Consider the following 18,272-nt stretch of genomic DNA (forward strand, 5'->3'; position numbering starts at 1 on the left):
TATAACAGTTCAGATGATTCGTATTCCTTGAATGAGAAGTCAAACTGAATGTTGATGATTTCTTTTGCAGGAACGACGGGAGGAGAACTTCAGGCAGGACACATACACACCGGTGGTGTTTAGCAGGAGAGCTTACGGCACACACACACACACACACACAGCTGACTGGATTCGGCTGATTTTTGAACTGACTGGAACAGAACAGAGATTCAGGTAAGTAGACACAGATAAGTAGCAAGGTAGGTTTGTCAACTCGGCAGAGTAGCACAATGAGTCCGCTTTGTACAAACGATCCCGGACACTGAGTGGTGTGTGAAGTGTGCTTATATGTGCTGGTGATAATTGAGTGCAGGTGTGTCTTGTTAGAACTCTGGTGATTGTGATCGCTGCGTGTGGGAGGTGGAAGAACCAGGCCAATCCGTGACATTACCCCCCTCCACAGGGGCCGCTCCTGAGGGCCGAGATCTTCGATGTTGGTCTACTTCATCCCCGAGGTGCCAGATACTCAGGGTGAGTAGTTGGATCTGAGCGTTGGTCTAGTATGTCGGCTCTGGGAACCCACAATCTCTCTTCTGGTCCATATCCTTCCCAGTCAACCAGATACTCCAGATTACCACCACGACGTCGGGACTGCAGGATCTCCTGGACTGAATATATGGATCTTTCCTCCACAACCAAGGGGGGAGGGGGTTCCTCTTCGTGGCCAGGTTCTGTGGAGGGAATCACAGGAGGGTGAAATGGTTTTAATAATGACACGTGGAATGTAGGGTGAATCTTGTACTGGGGTGGAAGCTGGAGTCTATAGGTGACGGGGTTGACCTGTTCCATGATGGTAAAGGGGCCAATGAATCTGGGAAGTTTCTTTGAGGGCAGGCGCAGACGGATGTCTCGTGTGGAGAGCCAGACCTTTTGTCCGGGAGTGTAGATGGGGCCTGGAATTCTCCTACGATCGGCGGTGGACTTGGCTCTGCGCACTGCCCTTTGGAGGTGATGATGAGCTTCGTCCCAGACTCTCTCGCTCTCCCGAAACCAGTGATCCACTGCGGGCACCTGTGATGGTTCACCATTCCAGGGGAAGTGCGGGGTATTGGAATCCAAGTACACACTGGAATGGTGTGAGGCCTGTGGTCGGCTGCCGCAGTAAATTCTGGGCCTACTCCGCCCAGCCCAGAAACTGGTTCCAGGAGTCCTGGTGACCATGACAAAAGGTCCTGAGGAACCGCCCCACCTCCTGGATTTTCCTCTCTGTCTGCCCGTTTGTTTGAGGGTGGTAGCCTGAGGAGAGGCTGACGGTCACACCTAGGAGCTTGAAGAATGATTTCCACACTCTTGAGATGAACTGTGGTCCTCTGTCCGAAACTATGTCTTCCGGGATACCATAATATCGGAATACATGGTTGAAGAGTTTCTCAGCGGTTTCCAGAGCAGTTGGGAGTCCTTTCAGGGGCAGAAGTCGACAGAATTTCGAGAAACGATCAACAATGACTAAAATGCAGGTATTACCATCCGAAGGAGGGAGATCGGTCTTAAAATCTACTCCTAGGTGTGACCAGGGGCGGTTCGAGATGGGCAAGGGATGGAGCTTTCCTGCAGGTAGATGACAGGGACTCTTGGACATGGCACATTCCTTACAGCCTTGAACGTATCGCCTCACATCCCTTGCCATGTCTGGCCACCAGAAGCGTTCAGATAGCAGCGAGAGGGTGTTGTTGGCCCCTGGATGTCCAGTGCCCAGGCAGGTGTGAGTAGAGTGGATGAGATCTACCCGTTGGGTCCGAGGGATGAATTGACAACTTGGCGGACAGCCCGGCGGAGATCTGGGTCCTGGAGTGATGACAGCAGGAGGATTAGACCAGTCTATAGGACTGACGATGATGTGTTCAGGAACAATGGTTGTGGGTGTTTCTGGGGATCCTTGGTGGTCGTGGATTCTAGAGAGTGCATCTGCTCTGAAGTTCTTGGGACCTGGACGGTAGGTTATGGAGAAATTGAATCGTGAGAAGAAAAGTGACCAGCGAGCTTGTCGGGGACAGAGTCGCTTAGCATCTCGGAGGAACTGTAGATTATTATGATCCGTTATCACCTGAAAGGGATGGACAGCTCCCTCCAGCCAGTGTCACCACTCCTCCAGAGGAGGAGTCAGGAGTGGAGCTTGTGTAAAGGAGGTCTTAAGGGCATGGAAGGCTGCGGCTGAGTCAGGGTTCCAGTGGAGAGTACAAGATTTTCCTTTGAGCAGGTTCGTGAGGGGAGCAGTAATGTGACTGTAATTCTTGATGAAACGGCGGTAGAAATTGGCAAATCCTAGGAATCTTTGGAGTTCCTTGATTGTGGGGGGTTCTGGCCAGGAAACTACTGCGGATACTTTCCTCTCGTCCATACGAACCCCCTGATGAAATGAGCACTTCTCAGCCTTGAGATACAACTGATGTTCCCGGAGTCTCTGAAGGACCTCCGCAACGTGGTGGCGATGTTCGGCCTCACTCCAGGAGTAGATCAAGATGTCATCTATATAGACTATGACGAAGTGATGAAGAAACTCTCGGAGTACCTCGTGGATGAAGTTTTGTAATACGGAGGGGGCGTTGACCAAACCGTAGGGCATGACGAGGTACTCATAGTGGCCGGTAGGGGTCACGAAGGCAGTCTTCCACTCATCCCCCTCACGTATTCTCACCAGGTTATAGGTGCTGCGGAGGTCCAACTTGGTGAAAATCTTGGCTGATCTGAGTTGTTCGAGGGCCGCAGGGACGAGAGGAAGTGGGTAGCGGAATTTGACGGTTCCTTAGTTTAGAGTCCTGTAATCGATACATGGCCGCAGCCCTCCATCCTTCTTTGCCACGAAGAAAAAACTGGATGCTGCGGGTGAAGTTGATGGACGAATGTACCCCTGACTCAGAGCCTCCTGTATATACTCCTCCATGGCCTTGGTCTCCGGAAGTGACAACGGGTAGATCTTACCTCTGGGCAAAGGAGCATCCGGAACAAGGTCAATGGCACAGTCCCATGGCCGATGAGGAGGTAGCTGGGAAGCTCTCTTGGGGCAGAAGACATCTTGAAATGTTGAATAACAGTCGGGGATCTGAACAGATTGCTTCTCGATGGGACTTTCGACGGACGTTACAAAAAGGGGTAAGGATTTCTGGATCGGACGTGGAAGTTCTGGAAAACAGCCTGCAGCACATCCGTCTCCCCACTTCAACACTTCTCCATTACCCCAAGAGAGGATGGGATTGTGCTTCACCAGCCACGGGCGCCCTAGAATGATGTCCATGTTGGCGCCCTCCAGAACCAGAAATTGAATGGTTTCCTTGTGGAGAACTCCAATCTGTAAAGTGATGGGCTCACATTTGCGATGGATCCGTGTTCGGATCCTGATTCTGCTGGTCATGGGTTGGATTTGGTAGACATTTGTTGAGGCTTCGGTACGGAGTTGAAGCTGGCGACAGAGGATGCCCGAGATGAAATTTCCCGCTGAACCGGAGTCGATGAGGGCTGTGACTGTAACAGAGGATGACGGGATAGATAACTGAACATTGGTAGTCAGTGGATGAATATTTTCAATTTCAGAACACAGACCACTCACCAAGGATCGTACTGGACGAAGGGGGCAGTTAAGACGAACATGCCCACTAGCTCCACAGTACATACATAGACCCCGGGTCAGCCTTCTCTGTCGCTCAGCGGAGGTAAGTTTACTGGATTCGATGATCATTGGTTCTGGTTCTGGAGGGTTGGCGGTTTCAGAAGGATGGAGAAGTGCAGTGGTAGCGGTTTCCAAGTTGGTCTGATATGACTTCATATGGTCTGAACATCAAAGTGATTGTTGAATGAATTTTTCAAAACCCATAGAGTCATCCAGGGCCGCCAACTGCAGACGGAGTTTAGAACCTGGCCAATCCGTGACAATAGCCTTCTAAAAATAATGTATAAAGCTCACCAGAAAACATTACCTTATAAATTGCAAAACAGATTCATCAAGAGAGTTAGTAGCTATAATTTAAGAGGAACTGAAGTCTTTCAGAAACCCAAGTTTAGAACAAAATTAAAGGAAAGATGTGTTTCAATGCAAGGTGTCAGTCTGTGGAACAATTTAAATAGTGAAATCAAAATTTCAACATCGTTTTTTGTTTTCAAGAAGTGTGTAAAAGCATTACTAGTAGAGAAATATCATGCTTCTAATTAGCTGGAAAATGAGATATTTGATTTATGACATTGTATATGTGCTGCAAAGTTGACATGTGTTTAAGCGCACCTCATTGGAATTGGAATTTATTTTATGTTGATAAGGGGCAGATATTATATGTTTATCTTCTTTCTGCTCCCTTTCATTTTTTTAAAAGAATGAAATAAAATTTTAAATTAAATTAAATGGATCCTAGAGCTCCTCCACACAACAGACTTTGCCCTCTGTTCTACCAAATAAGTGCCCTGGGCTATTTGCCGCTCTCTTTCTGCCATTGCTGCCAGGGCTAAAGGAGAAAGAAAAATTGTTACTCCTTCATGCCCCAGTCACACCTTCTTGGCTTTTTGGCACCACCATTGGGACTGTGGTCCAGAAGTTTAGGGAGGTGAAGGTTAAGTTGGTGACATACATCTCTTGTTGTAGTCAGGGTCCTTCAACCATCTCCTCTGACCCTACTCCTGGTCCCAGTTGGAGACAGTGACTGGAAATGAATGTTGCTGCCTGGGCTCTGTTTCTGAGGAGTAGCTTCAGGCCGGTGATCTCTTAAGAAGCCCAGGAAGGATCTTTGGGAAGTAATTTCTGTAAAAGACAACAAAAGCCAAAGCCTTAGCTTCCCTCCTAGATTTCTGGATTTTGATCTTGTAACAACCTATTTTATCTAGTTGTATGCATGCTACAGTAAATAATTGTTCTGTTTTTTTTTTTTGTTTTTTTTTTTTTGTTTTTGTTTTTTGCAGGTGAAGCAGGTGAGAAAGGAGATCCTGGAGAGAAGGGAGACACTGGCCCTGCTGGATCAAGAGGCTTTCCTGGGAACCCAGGTTTGAAAGGGGCCCGTGGTGAAAGTGCCTTGTCTTACCACTCAGCCTTTAGCGTAGGTCTAAGTGAGCTTGTTCCCGCCACCAATGTGCCAATCCGCTTTAACAAGTTCTTCTACAATGACCAACACCACTATGATGACATTTCTGGAAAGTTCCATTGCGTTCTGCCAGGAGTGTACTTCTTTACTTATCATCTCACTGTCTACACTAAAGATGCTAAAGTCAGTCTCTTCATGAATGACAAGGCTATCATGTTCACCTTTGACCAGTACCAGGAGTCCAATGTGGATCAGGCCTCAGGTTCTATTATCTTGCGTTTGGAGGCAGGAGATGAGGTATGGCTGCAGGTCTATGGAGACGATACATTTGGGGGAGTGTATGCCGATAACACCAACGACTCCACCTTCTCCGGTTTCCTCTTGTATCCTGCTATACCTGTTTCTGCAAGGAGACGTTAACAATGCCTAAATTAATTCATCCGGCTATTTTTGGCAAGTGGATTTTTTGCAGGCTATAGTTGTGAGGTTCAGCACAGTATTGCATGTAATTTAAACTCCATTTGTATTGTTATTTTTACAAAGCTTCAGACATAACGAATCTGCTTTTTTTCTCTTTGTTTTTTTTGTTTTCTCTGAAAGACATGTTTGATGATGATGTGAATGTTAAATTGTGTTTGCTTCACTATATTAACTGTGTCAAGTACTTTCTTTATTGTAATTTAAATATTAGTATTATTTAAGCATTAAGATTATTAAATACATTTTATTTCAATTAATATATTGCCATTTTTATTATATTTGGCTTTTTTAATTTATATTCTTTACAGTCCAATGAATGAAAATGACTGAGTGATTTCAAGCACAAGCTGTTGATTGTATACTCATTGTTTCGGACACCACTAAAAATGACTGTCCCCTCAAATAGTGCACATTATAAGTATATAAAAGGGTGATTTTAAATCAAGGGTGTCAAACTTTACAGTCCTGTTCTGCATGCACATACTATGTACTTTTTATAGTAATCACAATAACTGGGTAATAACTAGGTACTAACCCTGAACCAAACCCTAACCTTAACCCATGTACTTACCTTATACTACCCAGTACTTTCTTAGGTAAGTAAACGGTAAGTAGATATAAGTTTTCATACTTTAATGTGCAACCATCCTGCAGAGTTTAGCTTTAACCTTAATTAAATGCACCTAATCAAGCTAATCAAGTCCCTCAGATTAATTTGAAAGCTACAGGTATGTGTAAGCAAAGTTTGACACCCCTGTTGTAAACAATATCTCATGTAACATTATTTACCTCAGGAAAGACATTCAATGTCCATAAAATAATTTAGAGAGAAGCATTTAGCCAAACATATGCACAATTTTACTTATTTACTATATTTTTGCTTTATTGTCTTCATTACTTAATGCAGGGTCTCCAACCCTGCTCTTGGAGAGGTACTACCCTGCTGAATTCAGCTGGTGCGTTGGAGCAGGGTTGGAGACCTCTGATTTAATGTATGTTAACATAATCTATAGGTTCCCTATAAGTACGGAAATGAGACACTACATCAGTAGCCAATGTTACAGGAGCTGCAGCTCATCACAGGTGAAGGGCACAGATGTGCAGTCACTGCCAGCTCCCCCTGTGGGATATTAGAGTAGCCACGGCTCTCCATGTCGAGTGTGGGGCGTGGCACATCTTGGAGATCTCATTATATACCTCAGTAAAAATGGGAGTGACTTTTGAAGGGCAGATTTCTGGGTCTAGTCTGACAACAAGTACCACTCATCTAAGCAGCTGTGAATGTGTTTTGACGAGGGGTGACCACTCTTAGCTGAGCTTCTCAGTCACATTATTCAATACCCCAAGTAGCTCATCGTCCACAGTGACAGGAGGCTTGCTTGTGTCACAGAGAGGTGCAACGTTATCCATGGGACTACTTTGAATCAGTCTTCGTTATTAGACAAAGCTGTAGACATGGCCTTGTCATCGTCATCAGAAGCACTGAACAAAACCAGCCCACTGATCTCAGCAGAGTGAACAGACCCGAAGAATACCACTGAGGGCTCTGGTAAACACGGATACTGAGCCACCAGATTATGTGTGAGCATGACCCAGGCAGAACACACAGCGATCATGCCCATCAGGAAATCCGATGGGCCCAGCACATGAAAAACATTCAAACACAGCGAATTGTTAACGGTGAAGGCTTTGTGAGCACTTGAGAAGACAGACCAAGGTCTAAAGGAGAAAGATTATTATCCAATGCCGTTTAGTGCCTCATTATATATCAGGTAACTCTGCCTCCCTTGCATGCTCGAACGGCATTGGCCAAACCTTTTGTAACAGTAAATGAAGGGAAGGAAGCAAGTGCAGGGTGAAAACCAGATTTATTGAAAGTTGACGATACAAATGGTGGTGATGATGATGATGGTGATGCTGATATCCCGGCTGGGTGGCACAAGGGCTAGATGGCTCGATGATGAAGGTGCGTGATATCCAGAGGTGAAGGCGTGAAGCGTGGTGTCCAGTGGTACAGGCGTAATCCCAGTGCGATCCCACGATGAACACAACAAACACGACGATCACAGACGAAGACAAACCCAAACGTACATCCAAGTGTCCAGAATCCAGAGTGAACTGTCAGACGAGGGAGAAGAGAATGCGGTGAGAATAAATATTCATGTGAAATGAGAGACACCTGTGTGGGATTGATTGGCAGCTGCGCTGAATCAGCGTGACGCGCAACGTAATGACACACACACACACACACACAGATGACGCGACATGAGGACACGGCAGATGTGAGAACCGTGACACCTTTGGCTTGGGTTTTTTCAGTAAAGCTTCAGTATTTTCAATGTCAAGTCAATTGATTTGAAAGGGAACTAACTTACTATGTTTGAACGACTCAGTTTTTATTTGAGTGTTAATTATTATATGAATTCATTGATTATATAAAAAAATGGGGTTTAGGCTAAATGAAAAAAAAAATCATTAAATATTTTTATTTTATTTAAGATTTTGTTTAATTAAAGACATTTTATAATTGTCATTTCTTTTCATTTTTTTCCCCCTTTTTTGTTATACAGTGCATATCTGTTAAATTAAAACTATGAAGGGAACATAATTACATTAAAATGGGCTTCTTATGTAATTAAAAAAATGATCAACAACCTCAACAGTCATCTCTGATTATTCTAGTGGGACCCGATTGTTCATTATACCACTATGCGTCTCATATCACACCACAGACTCACTTTCTCTTGTTACAACTCAACTGGCGACATGCATCTCCCTTATTGATTGTATTGAACATGAAAGTCTAATATTAATATTAACATACTTTAAATTGTTGCAACATTTGTCTTGCTGTCAGGATTTATTTTTCAATAATAACAATAACCCCACAGACGATAAACCCCACATTATCCTTTTACTTATTAATGCACATCCAGTGTTGCAATCAAATCTGTATTAGTCTGCAAGCAATGAATGGATTGTCAAGAGTCTTTCATTGGCCACTGTCCAGTCCCAACAGCTGTTGCATGGTATGGTCTAATTTTATGAGTTTATTTTTAGTCTAATTGGTGAGGACGCTGGGGTACAACAAGATCTCTTTCTAAAACCTGTCCCTCATTTGTAAGATTAATTTAAGTATGCTTATAGAGACAATTCACCCATAAACTATCTGTTATCATTTATTGACTTTCATATTGTTTCTTGTATGTCTTTATTTCTTTGGTAATACAGCCTCTATTCTTAAGTTGCATGGAAAAAGACAATTACCTGCATGTCAAAGTTTATCTGAAGAAAGTAAGTCATGTATAGTTTGTAAGATCATGAGAGTGATTAACTGATAACAAAAATTAAATTTTTGAGTGATTATTATTGTTTCATCGTACTGTAAAAATAGGATTTTTTTTCTTTATTCACATTTTTGTTTCTTTGAAATGGTTGATTACATTGATTATGTAGTGTATGAGTTAGAATATTAAAAGACTGTAAAAATAAATTATTTAACATTAAAGTGATAATGTGAGGGCAATGACTGGAATATGATCTCATATATTGGTGTAATATGAGCAGTGCTGATTAGAAATCCCCCTTATGTCTGGACCAGTGTGACCTTGAGGCATATAAACACACACACATTTGTTTCACTACATTAGTGAAGTCACCTTAATCCATTGCTTTTATATCAGGTCATTAATATTTTCTTTTGCCTATAACTCAACCCTACCTCTAAACATAATCCTTCCAGAGACATCTGCAAACACTGAATAAACAGTAACATAATTTGACCAATTTCATCCAGTAAGGGCCAGTGTTTAAAGGCATAGTTCATCCAAAAATAAGATCTATCTAAGATGTTTTTTTTTTTCTTCAGCAGAACAGTAAAGAAGATTTTAGTTTAGATATATTATTAAGGACATGTTTAAATAGTGATTCACAAGTATAATCAAACCTGTATGCGTTTTGCACAGACAAATCAGCCTTTTATTTTTTTCTGTCGAGACCAGCTAAAACATTTTAGTAGAAACTACAACCAAACTCATTTTGGTTTGTGTTAATCAATCAGTTAAATACACACACATACTTGTGTTTATATAGTATGTGTATTTTGGTCTTTGGCAGGAAATGATTTAAAGGGAGAGATATATTGTATTTCAGTGACAGCTGCACACAAAAAAGTAAACAGTTTTTTTTTTTCCTTTTAAATCCCAGCTGTAGTTGAATGTTGTCCATTTGTATCCATTTCAGTGTAAGCACACATTTCCTACTGTAGATGGCAGCATTAATCTGCTTTGAATTTAAATGACAATTGATTCAAGGTTTGGCTGTTTAGCATGGGCAAGTGAGCCCCTGCTGGTATGTGTCATGTGTCCCAATTACACTATTATGAGGGCAATATGTATGTGTGTGTGTGTGTGTGTGTGTGTGTGTGTGTGTGTGTGTGTGTGTGTGTGTGTGTGTGTGTGTGTGTGTGTGTGTGTGTGTGTGTGTGTATATATATATATATATATATATATACAATTTACATGTTTTATCTCTATCTTCTGTCATTACCGTTTTCTTACAATTGCTAGACACATTGCAAAATGTTGGTCACTTTTTAAAAAAAAAATTATCACAGTGGTCCTGACTAACTTTCAGCTTTGGCACAACAGCAAAATGTATGATCTGCATTGTGTTGGGTTTGATTTTTATTGGACAAATAAAAAAATGCTCTGAATTTTAGCATTTCCCATTAATTTCCTATGGGTGCCCATTTTTGTCCACAAAGTTTTGTTTTCAGCCTAACTTGTTGAATCGAGTCAGTTTGTGTGTGTGTGTGTGTGTGTGTGTGTGTGTGTGTGTGTGTGTGTGTGTGTGTGTGTGTGTGTGTGTGTGTGTGTGTGTGTGTGTGTGTGTGTGTGTGTGTGTGTGTGTGTGTGTGTGTGTGTACCTGGTATTTATCACGTTGTGGGGACCAAATGTCCCCACAAGGATAGTAATACCAGTAAATTTTGACCTTGTGGGGACATTTCTTAGGTCCCCATGAGAAAACAGGCTTATAAATCATGCACAATGAGTTTTTTTGAGGAAGTAAAAGTATGCACAATCTCCTGTGAGGGCTAGGTTTAGGTGTAGGGTAGGTGTAGGGCGATAGAAAGTACGGTTTGTACAGTATAAAAACCATTACGCCTATGGAATGTCCCCATAAAACATGTAAACCCAACGTGTGTGTGTGTGTGTGTGTGTGTGTGTGTGTGTGTGTGTGTGTGTGTGTGTGTGTGTGTGTGTGTGTTCAGGCCGCAAACTAAAAAAAAAAGATACATATAAATGCCTAAATTTCTCCTGAAGGATGCTTGAGGGTTAATGTATTTTTTTTTTACCTTCTTGAACCAAAACATTCAAATTGTTGCACTTTCTATAATAGTATGAGTCCTTCAGTTGTCTTCAGAATGAAAAGATGAATCTCAAAATCATTATGTCACTTTTGGAAGGGTTCAACTATGCAGATGCAATAAAGTTTGTAATAGGGTGAACTCAGGTAAAGTGGGTCACTTTTGTAAAACATGTAATTTAGATACCTAGATTTTTTTTCTTTTCTTTTCTTAATTATTTTTGTTAACTTTAAGGTACAGCTACAATATTTCAATTTGAATATCGTTCATATAACGTGTTATAATACAAAAGATATACCAATAAACATTTTGAGGTAATGTGCTCCTGACAAATTTCTTTTCAGGTAAAGTGGGCCAGCTTGTCTGGTAAAATGGGCCATCCCTTATTTATCAAAAATGATTCTGCATCTTAAAAACACAATGTATTAACACATAGGATCAGGTATGATCAGGCAAACCTATTTAACATCATACAAACCCAAAAAATATATATCCTACAGGTAGTGAAAAAACTAAATCATGTGTAAATCTACATCTTAATTCATGTATGAAATTCCAAACAACTGAAAAAACATGTGTTGACATTTAGCCAAAGTGGGCCAGCAATATTTAAACAACTTACAAGAAAACGAACACATTTTTAAAAATTGTGTTCCTTGCATTTTATTCCCTGTTGGTGGTAGTATTGAATAAAACAGGAACGGCCTTAATAATGTTTATTTATACAGTCAAGCCCGAAATTATTCATACCCCTGGCAAATTCTGACTTAAAGTTACTTTTTTATTCAACCAGCAAGTTTTTTTTTTTTTTTTTTGACCGGAAATGACACAGGATTCTCCCAAAAGATAATAAGACAATGTACAAGAGGCATCATTGTGGAAAAAAAAATATTTATCAGCTTTTATTTACATTTGAACAAAAGGTGGCATGTCCAAAATTATTCATACCCTTTGCAAACTGTCACAGTCTATGGGAAAATCCAAAGTTCTATACCATTTCAAATAGCCCAAGCTGTTCTTAAGCATCATAATTACCCTGATTTATTGGGAACAGCTGTTTTAATCAACTCAACAGGTGAAAAACAGAAGCTCTCTGCTGTTGGTTTGTGGACAGTCATGGCTAAGAAAAAGGAGCTCACTAAGGACCTGCGGCTGCGCATTGTGGCTGCTCACAAGTCAGGAAAGGGCTTTGGGACCATATGTGACCATGGACCACAAAACCAGTCATAAGGTTAAATTTTACAAAACTGAGATGTATACATCATATGAAAGCTCAATAAATAAGCTTCCTATTGATTTATGGTTTGTTAGGATAGGACAATATTTGGCCGAGATACATCTATTTGAAAATCTGGAATCTGAGGGTGCAAAAAAAATCAAAATGCTGAGAAAATCACCTTTAAAGTTCTTCAAATTAAGTTCTTAACAATGCATATTACTAATCAAAAATTACATTTTTATATATTTATAGTAGGAATTTTACAAAAAATCTTCATGGAACATGATCTTTACTTAATTTTCTAATGATTTTTGGCATAAAAGAAAAAACAATAATTTTGACCCATACAATGTATTTTTGGCTATTGCTACAAATAAACCCCAGCGACTTAAGACTGGTTTTGTGGTCCAGGGTCACATATCTAAATGTCTTGAAGTTCCGGTGGCTACAGTGCAAATATTATTAAAAAATACAAGACGTTCCGCACTGTGAAAAATCTCAGAGGACGTGGTCGGAAGCCAAAAGTGACACCTGTGCTGGCCAGGAGGATAGTGAGAGAGGTAAAAAAAAGAATCCATGGATCACCACCAAGGCCATCCTGATGAATCTGGGCTCTGCTGGTGGCAACACCTCAAGGCAGACACACACCGCTGGGTTCCACGGACACAGACCAAGGAGGACACCACTTATCCAGATAAGGCACACAAAATTGAATTGTCTGGCCACAATGACATAAAAAAGGAGAAGCCTTCAACCCTAAGAACACTAATGTTTTTGGGTTGTTTTTCAGCCGGTGGACCAGGGAACCTAATCACAGTAAGCAGTAGAGCCCTGCGTGGGACTGTTTTCTTCATCCCGCTCCTGCCCGTGCCCGTCGAATTTCTGACCATTACCGCCCGCTCCCGCTACGTGTGTGTTACACTCCCGCCCGCTCCCGCAATATGTATGTCCACTCCCGCCCGCACCCGCAAAACTCTGAGAATTTATTCTTGCACGATGATAGAGATGCATTGATTTTGTGTCTTCTCCCGTCCCGCAGGAAAAAAAAAAGTAGGCTATTGGTATTGCTATTATTAAAGAGATTCATGTTTGTTTCTTTCCCTGGCCTGCATGTATTCTGACGCACTGGTAGGGAAGATGAATAGTAGCCTGGGCTATCGGGGACATCTAAAACGCTTAGGCTACCGCACGTTTCTTTAGACTTCATGTACTTTGATTTGGGCTGTTGAAGTATTCCGTAGGCTTGATTGGTCCTGGTGTAAATGTGCAGAAAGCATGTCTGAAAGCAGCTAGCCTATGAGAACACAGAAAGACAAAACACACAATACATTCAAATATAATTTTGTTTTTATCAAAAACGTTGCACCATCACACGGCACATAAAATAGACTGCTTTGCAAAAAAACAAAAACAATGATAAACTACATGAAAACAGCAGTTTTGCAATTATTAACCAAAGCCAGATGTCACAGGTATTCTGTATTCATGTCGCTAGGCTACCTTCCGATCCCGCAGTGTTTTTTTAGCCGCCCATTCCCGCCCGCAGCAAAGTTCAAACCGCCCGCTCCCGCGAGATTTGCGTTGGGTCCCGGCGGGTCCCAATCCCAATGCAGCCCTCTAGTAAGCAGCACCATGAAAAAGGAGCAATACATCAAAATTCTCAACAACAACATCAGGCAGTCTGCAGAGAAACTGCCTTGGGCACTACTAGTGGACATTTCAGCATGACAACGACCCAAAACACACAGCAAAAGTGGAGAAATGGTTAGCAGACAAAAACATTAACATTTTGCAGTGGCCCAGCCTGAGTCCTGACTTAAATCCAATTGAGAATCTGTGGAGGGAGCTAAAGATCAGGGTGATGGCAAGGAGACCCTCCAACCTGAAAGATTTGGAGCTCATCGCTAAAGATGAATGGGCAAAAATACCAGTGGAGACATTGAAAAAGCTGGTCAGCAATTATAGGAAGTGTTTGATTGCTGTAATAGCCAATAAAGGCTTTTCTATTGATTATTGAGAAGGGTATGAATAATTATGGACTGTTATATGTAGCCTTGTTTGCCTTTGTTTTGCACTGTTTATCATTTGGTTTCTCCCTTTGTCTCCCCCTGTCATTTTGTGATCATTTGGTTTAGTCCTCATTTGGTTTATCCCTGTCACCTGTGTTTCTGTCACAGTTCTGTCTGTTTGTCATTGGTTTTTCCCATTTGTCTTTCCCCCGTTGATCTGTCTTTTGGTTTAGCCCTTCGTCAGTGTGATTCCCTGCACCTGTCCTTGTACAATTAGTCACCTGTGTTTAATGATTAGTCACCCTTTATAAGTTTGTCTTTCAGTTCAGTTGATGTCGGTCTTTATTTGATGTTATCGTTACATGTGTGTGGATTATCCTGCCTGTTCCTGTCTGTTCCTTGAAGAAGATATTAAAATAGTGTTAATTGTTGATTCTCGACTTCGTCTCGTTCATCCAGCACGTCTGTCACGTAACAGAAAGACCGACCGAAACAGTTTTTTCCGGCACCTTCCCCTACGTTTATTTTTTCGTTTTGTTAGCCTCAGTGTTTTGTTTTTTGGTTTTGATTTTTCTTCATGGACCCCACCGTTCTCCTGATCCTCCTGAGGCAGGGGGAACGCTCTCTTGAGGACCACACACGTGAGTTTCTCTTCCTGGCAAACCAGTCACACTTCCCGGATAGCAGCCTATGCGTCCACTACAAGTTAGGACTGAATTCCACCACCAAGGCGCTGCTATCCGGGGAGGGTCCTCAAGAGAGCCTGCCGGATTTCATCGAGTGGGTGCTGGCGTCCTGCCGATCATCCTGGACTGTCGACATCGTCAAGGAGGACGTCAGCCCCACTCCAGACCCAGAACCCAGCCAAACATCACCCCGACATGCGGAGTTGCAGCCCGAACCCACCGCAGATGGAGAGCCAGAGCCCAGAGCGACAGAGCCAAAGCCTGACCCATCTGACCAGGTGCGAGAGCCGACTGCAACATCGGCGACGGTGGATTGCCACGTGGAGCGAGAGAGGGCGATAGAGAGCCCTGCCCACTGCACCACCACTGAGGGTGAGCTTGGACCTAATTCTGGGGACTTAATAGACTTTTTCTCGGATCTCATCGAAGATAACTCTGGTAACTTAATTGACTTTGATATGGAAATATCCGTCTGTCCTGTCTGCCCGGAATTCCCACCCACCCACCCTCTGTCATCTGATGCCATGTTCGTCTGGCCGCCGCTGTCCCCTGACAGCCCCTCAGCTCACCCTCAGCCCACCACCTGTGCAGTGGGCTCGCCGCGGGACTGCCAGCTACCATCGGCGTCTCGGCTGGAGGATCCCTCAGCTCCGCCTCCAGCCTCCGAGTCCTGGACTCCGCCTCGGCCCTTCGACCCCGCGGTTCCACCACGGCTCTCGACGCCCTCCTCTACACCGTCGCCCGTCGATCCACCAGCTCCACCGGGCTCCATCGTCTTTTCGGCTCCGCCCTGGTCAGTCGTCACCCCATCGTCACCTCAGGACTCTGCTCCTCCAGCTGTGCCTCGTCGCGCCGTCCCACCGGCTCCTTGGGACTCCTCCTTCCTGCGGGCACAGCCTACATCCTCTGTCGCTCCGGCTCCGCCGCGGATCTCCGGGACTCCGCCTCCGTCTCGGGCGCCAGAGCCTGTTCCACCTTGGCCCTCCGGATCCTCGGCGTCACCCCGGATCATCGGCTCTCCGTCTTCGCCTCGGGCTCCTTCTCCATCTGCTCCGCCTCTGTCGGTCGGCCCCATGGAGTCGGCACGCCTTCATCCACCATGGTTCCTCCCTCCGTCGGCTCCACAGTGGGCCGTCATCATGGCTGCGGTCTGGGTCAGTTCCTCCTGCCTTACGCCCCACCCATGTCCTCCCTGGCTCCTCCCTCCGTCGTCGCCCCTCTGGACTGTACTGTCTGTCACCTGGACTTTTGTTTTGGTCCCCCTCCTGGGGTGGCGCCCTCCGCCGAAGCCGCCATGGACATTTTCCTTTTTTTTCGCCCCTCTTTTCTGTTTTGTTTTTCTTTTTCTACGGCGCGAGGACGCGCCTATTCGGAGGGGGGCGTAATGTCACAGTTCTGTCTGTTTGTCATTGGTTTTTCCCATTTGTCTTTCCCCCGTTGATCTGTCTTTTGGTTTAGCCCTTCGTCAGTGTGATTCCCTGCACCTGTCCTTGTACAATTAGTCACCTGTGTTTAATGATTAGTCACCCTTTATAAGTTTGTCTTTCAGTTCAGTTGATGTCGGTCTTTATTTGATGTTATCGTTACATGTGTGTGGATTATCCTGCCTGTTCCTGTCTGTTCCTTGAAGAAGATATTAAAATAGTGTTAATTGTTGATTCTCGACTTCGTCTCGTTCATCCAGCACGTCTGTCACGTAACAGTTTCATGATTAGTTCCCCTTTATAAGTCTGTTTGTTTTCTGAGTTCTCTGTCAGTAATTTTATTTGGTACAAGTGTGTGGATGTTTTCTGTTATTCACGCTGAAGATCTTTATTAAAACTATTTGTTATTTGAGTTCAGTCTCCTGTCTCGTCGAACCAGCACCAAACCTAACAGGACATGCCACTTTTTATTTAAATGTAAATAAAAGATGAGTAATATATTTTTTTTCCACAATGATGCCTCTTTTACATCGTCTTATTATCTTCTAGGAGATGTCTGTGTCATTTCTAATAATAATTAAAAAAAAACTTGCTGATTGAATAAAAGTAACTTTAAGTCAGAATTTGCCAGGATTATGAATAATTTCAGGCTTGACTGTATTTAGTGAGCAACCTTATAAGTTACAAATAAAAACCTTATGTCAAAGGGTCCTTGTTTGAGGTGTGGCCACACCTACCCCTTTCACACCTGTCCCTTTAATTAAGTGAGCACAGTACAATTAGGCTTAAACTGCCCACTTTACCTGATGGCCTACTTTACCTGAATCCACCCTACTATTGGTTTAGTGTGTTATCAAAAGGTGAGAGGAGGATATGAAATGGCCAGGAGGTGTTGTGTAAAAGTTTGATGTCAATACAGTAAATGTTGTCACTGTGCCATATAACTAAATATATGCAGTTTTACCTTTTCAGGCTGACTAACAGCAATTTGCCAGTCTCTACCAAATAAACAAATAAAAACAAACAGTTTTTAACTATTAATAGTTTTAAAAGTTTAACAAAAAAGGAAGAAGAAGAAGAAGAAGAAGAAGAAGAAGAAGAAGAAGAAGAAGGAAACATGCAAGCTGGCCTGTAGGTGCACAGAATTTTGGTAGTGGTTGTGTTTGAGTGAGAAATTAAAGTAATTTGAAAAAAGTAAACATTGAATGTATTTTATGCCAAAGCAATTAAAAATGAGCCAAAGTTTGACCACATACACTGCTGTGTGCTCACTGTGTGATGAGTTTTGAAAAACTAACCTAAGAGAAATGGGTCCTAGCATGGAGAAAAAAAATACTGTAAGTGCAGCTGCATGTCGAAGTATATGTACCTTTCTTGCTATATGTATGACCACCCCTTTCAACAGGTGTCTTCACCCATGTTATCTGGACAGGGGCCAGCTACAAGGCTGTCTGCTGTCGTGTGAAGCTGTTCCAGTGCTGAGCACTCACTCATCAAGCCCCTCTATCCGGCCCCCGGCTCTCACTCCTGACCTTATCACTGTGGCCCCTGTCATGACACACTCTCCCCTCATCTCGCTAATGACCGTCACTCTGTTCTCTGTCTCAGAGCAGCCACAGAACAGGGATGTAGAGAACTGCATCACCAAAAAAATAATGTCAATAAATATAAATCAAAATAAAACTTGAAAATGAATGACCATTACATTGTGATGACTTATTAAATGAGTGAATTATTAAAGCAAAGGTGTGTGATTCTTTAAGTAAAGTCAACCCTTTTATTCTTCCTCATGTCATTATAAATGTTTGTTTGATTTTCATATTGTTTACTTTACTTTATTTAACATAAATAAAATATTCTGCAGAATCTTCACTGTGCTCTTTTCCATACAGTGAAAGTGACCAGGAACTAAGAAGCTCCAACAATATCTAGTTATTTATTGAAAATTATGACCTCCTTTGTAAATCAAATCATATAATGCAGTGCACTGTAAAATGTAATAAGTTGACTTTACTTAGAAAGAGTGAGGAAACCAATTGAACTAAA

At 42.7% G+C, this 18,272-nt stretch overlaps 1 protein-coding gene across 1 annotated transcript; it reads left to right on the forward strand.

Annotated features, from left to right (window-relative positions):
• The first annotated feature begins 3,335 nt into the window (after window positions 1-3,335).
• adipoqb (adiponectin, C1Q and collagen domain containing, b) lies at window positions 3,336-5,687 on the forward strand. Its single transcript, XM_073849444.1, has 2 exons — window positions 3,336-3,390; window positions 4,921-5,687. Exons 1-2 carry the CDS (start codon window positions 3,336-3,338, stop codon window positions 5,457-5,459), a joined length of 594 nt encoding a protein of 197 aa, XP_073705545.1. The 3' UTR covers window positions 5,460-5,687.
• The last annotated feature ends 12,585 nt before the right edge of the window (window positions 5,688-18,272 follow it).

The sequence above is a fragment of the Garra rufa genome, chromosome 10 (assembly GCF_049309525.1).
Source record: "Garra rufa chromosome 10, GarRuf1.0, whole genome shotgun sequence".
In the NCBI taxonomy this organism is placed as follows: domain Eukaryota; kingdom Metazoa; phylum Chordata; class Actinopteri; order Cypriniformes; family Cyprinidae; genus Garra; species Garra rufa.

What these genes read in the sequence shown, in the direction of transcription:
- adipoqb (XM_073849444.1), top strand. Translation starts at nt 3,336, where the DNA reads ATGGGCTCACATTTGCGATGGATCCGTGTTCGGATCCTGATTCTGCTG. An exon ending in CCTGATTCTGCTGGTCATGG is followed by an intron (nt 3,391 to 4,920) that starts GTTGGATTTGGT and finishes TGTTTTTTGCAG; the next exon opens with GTGAAGCAGGTGAGAAAGGA.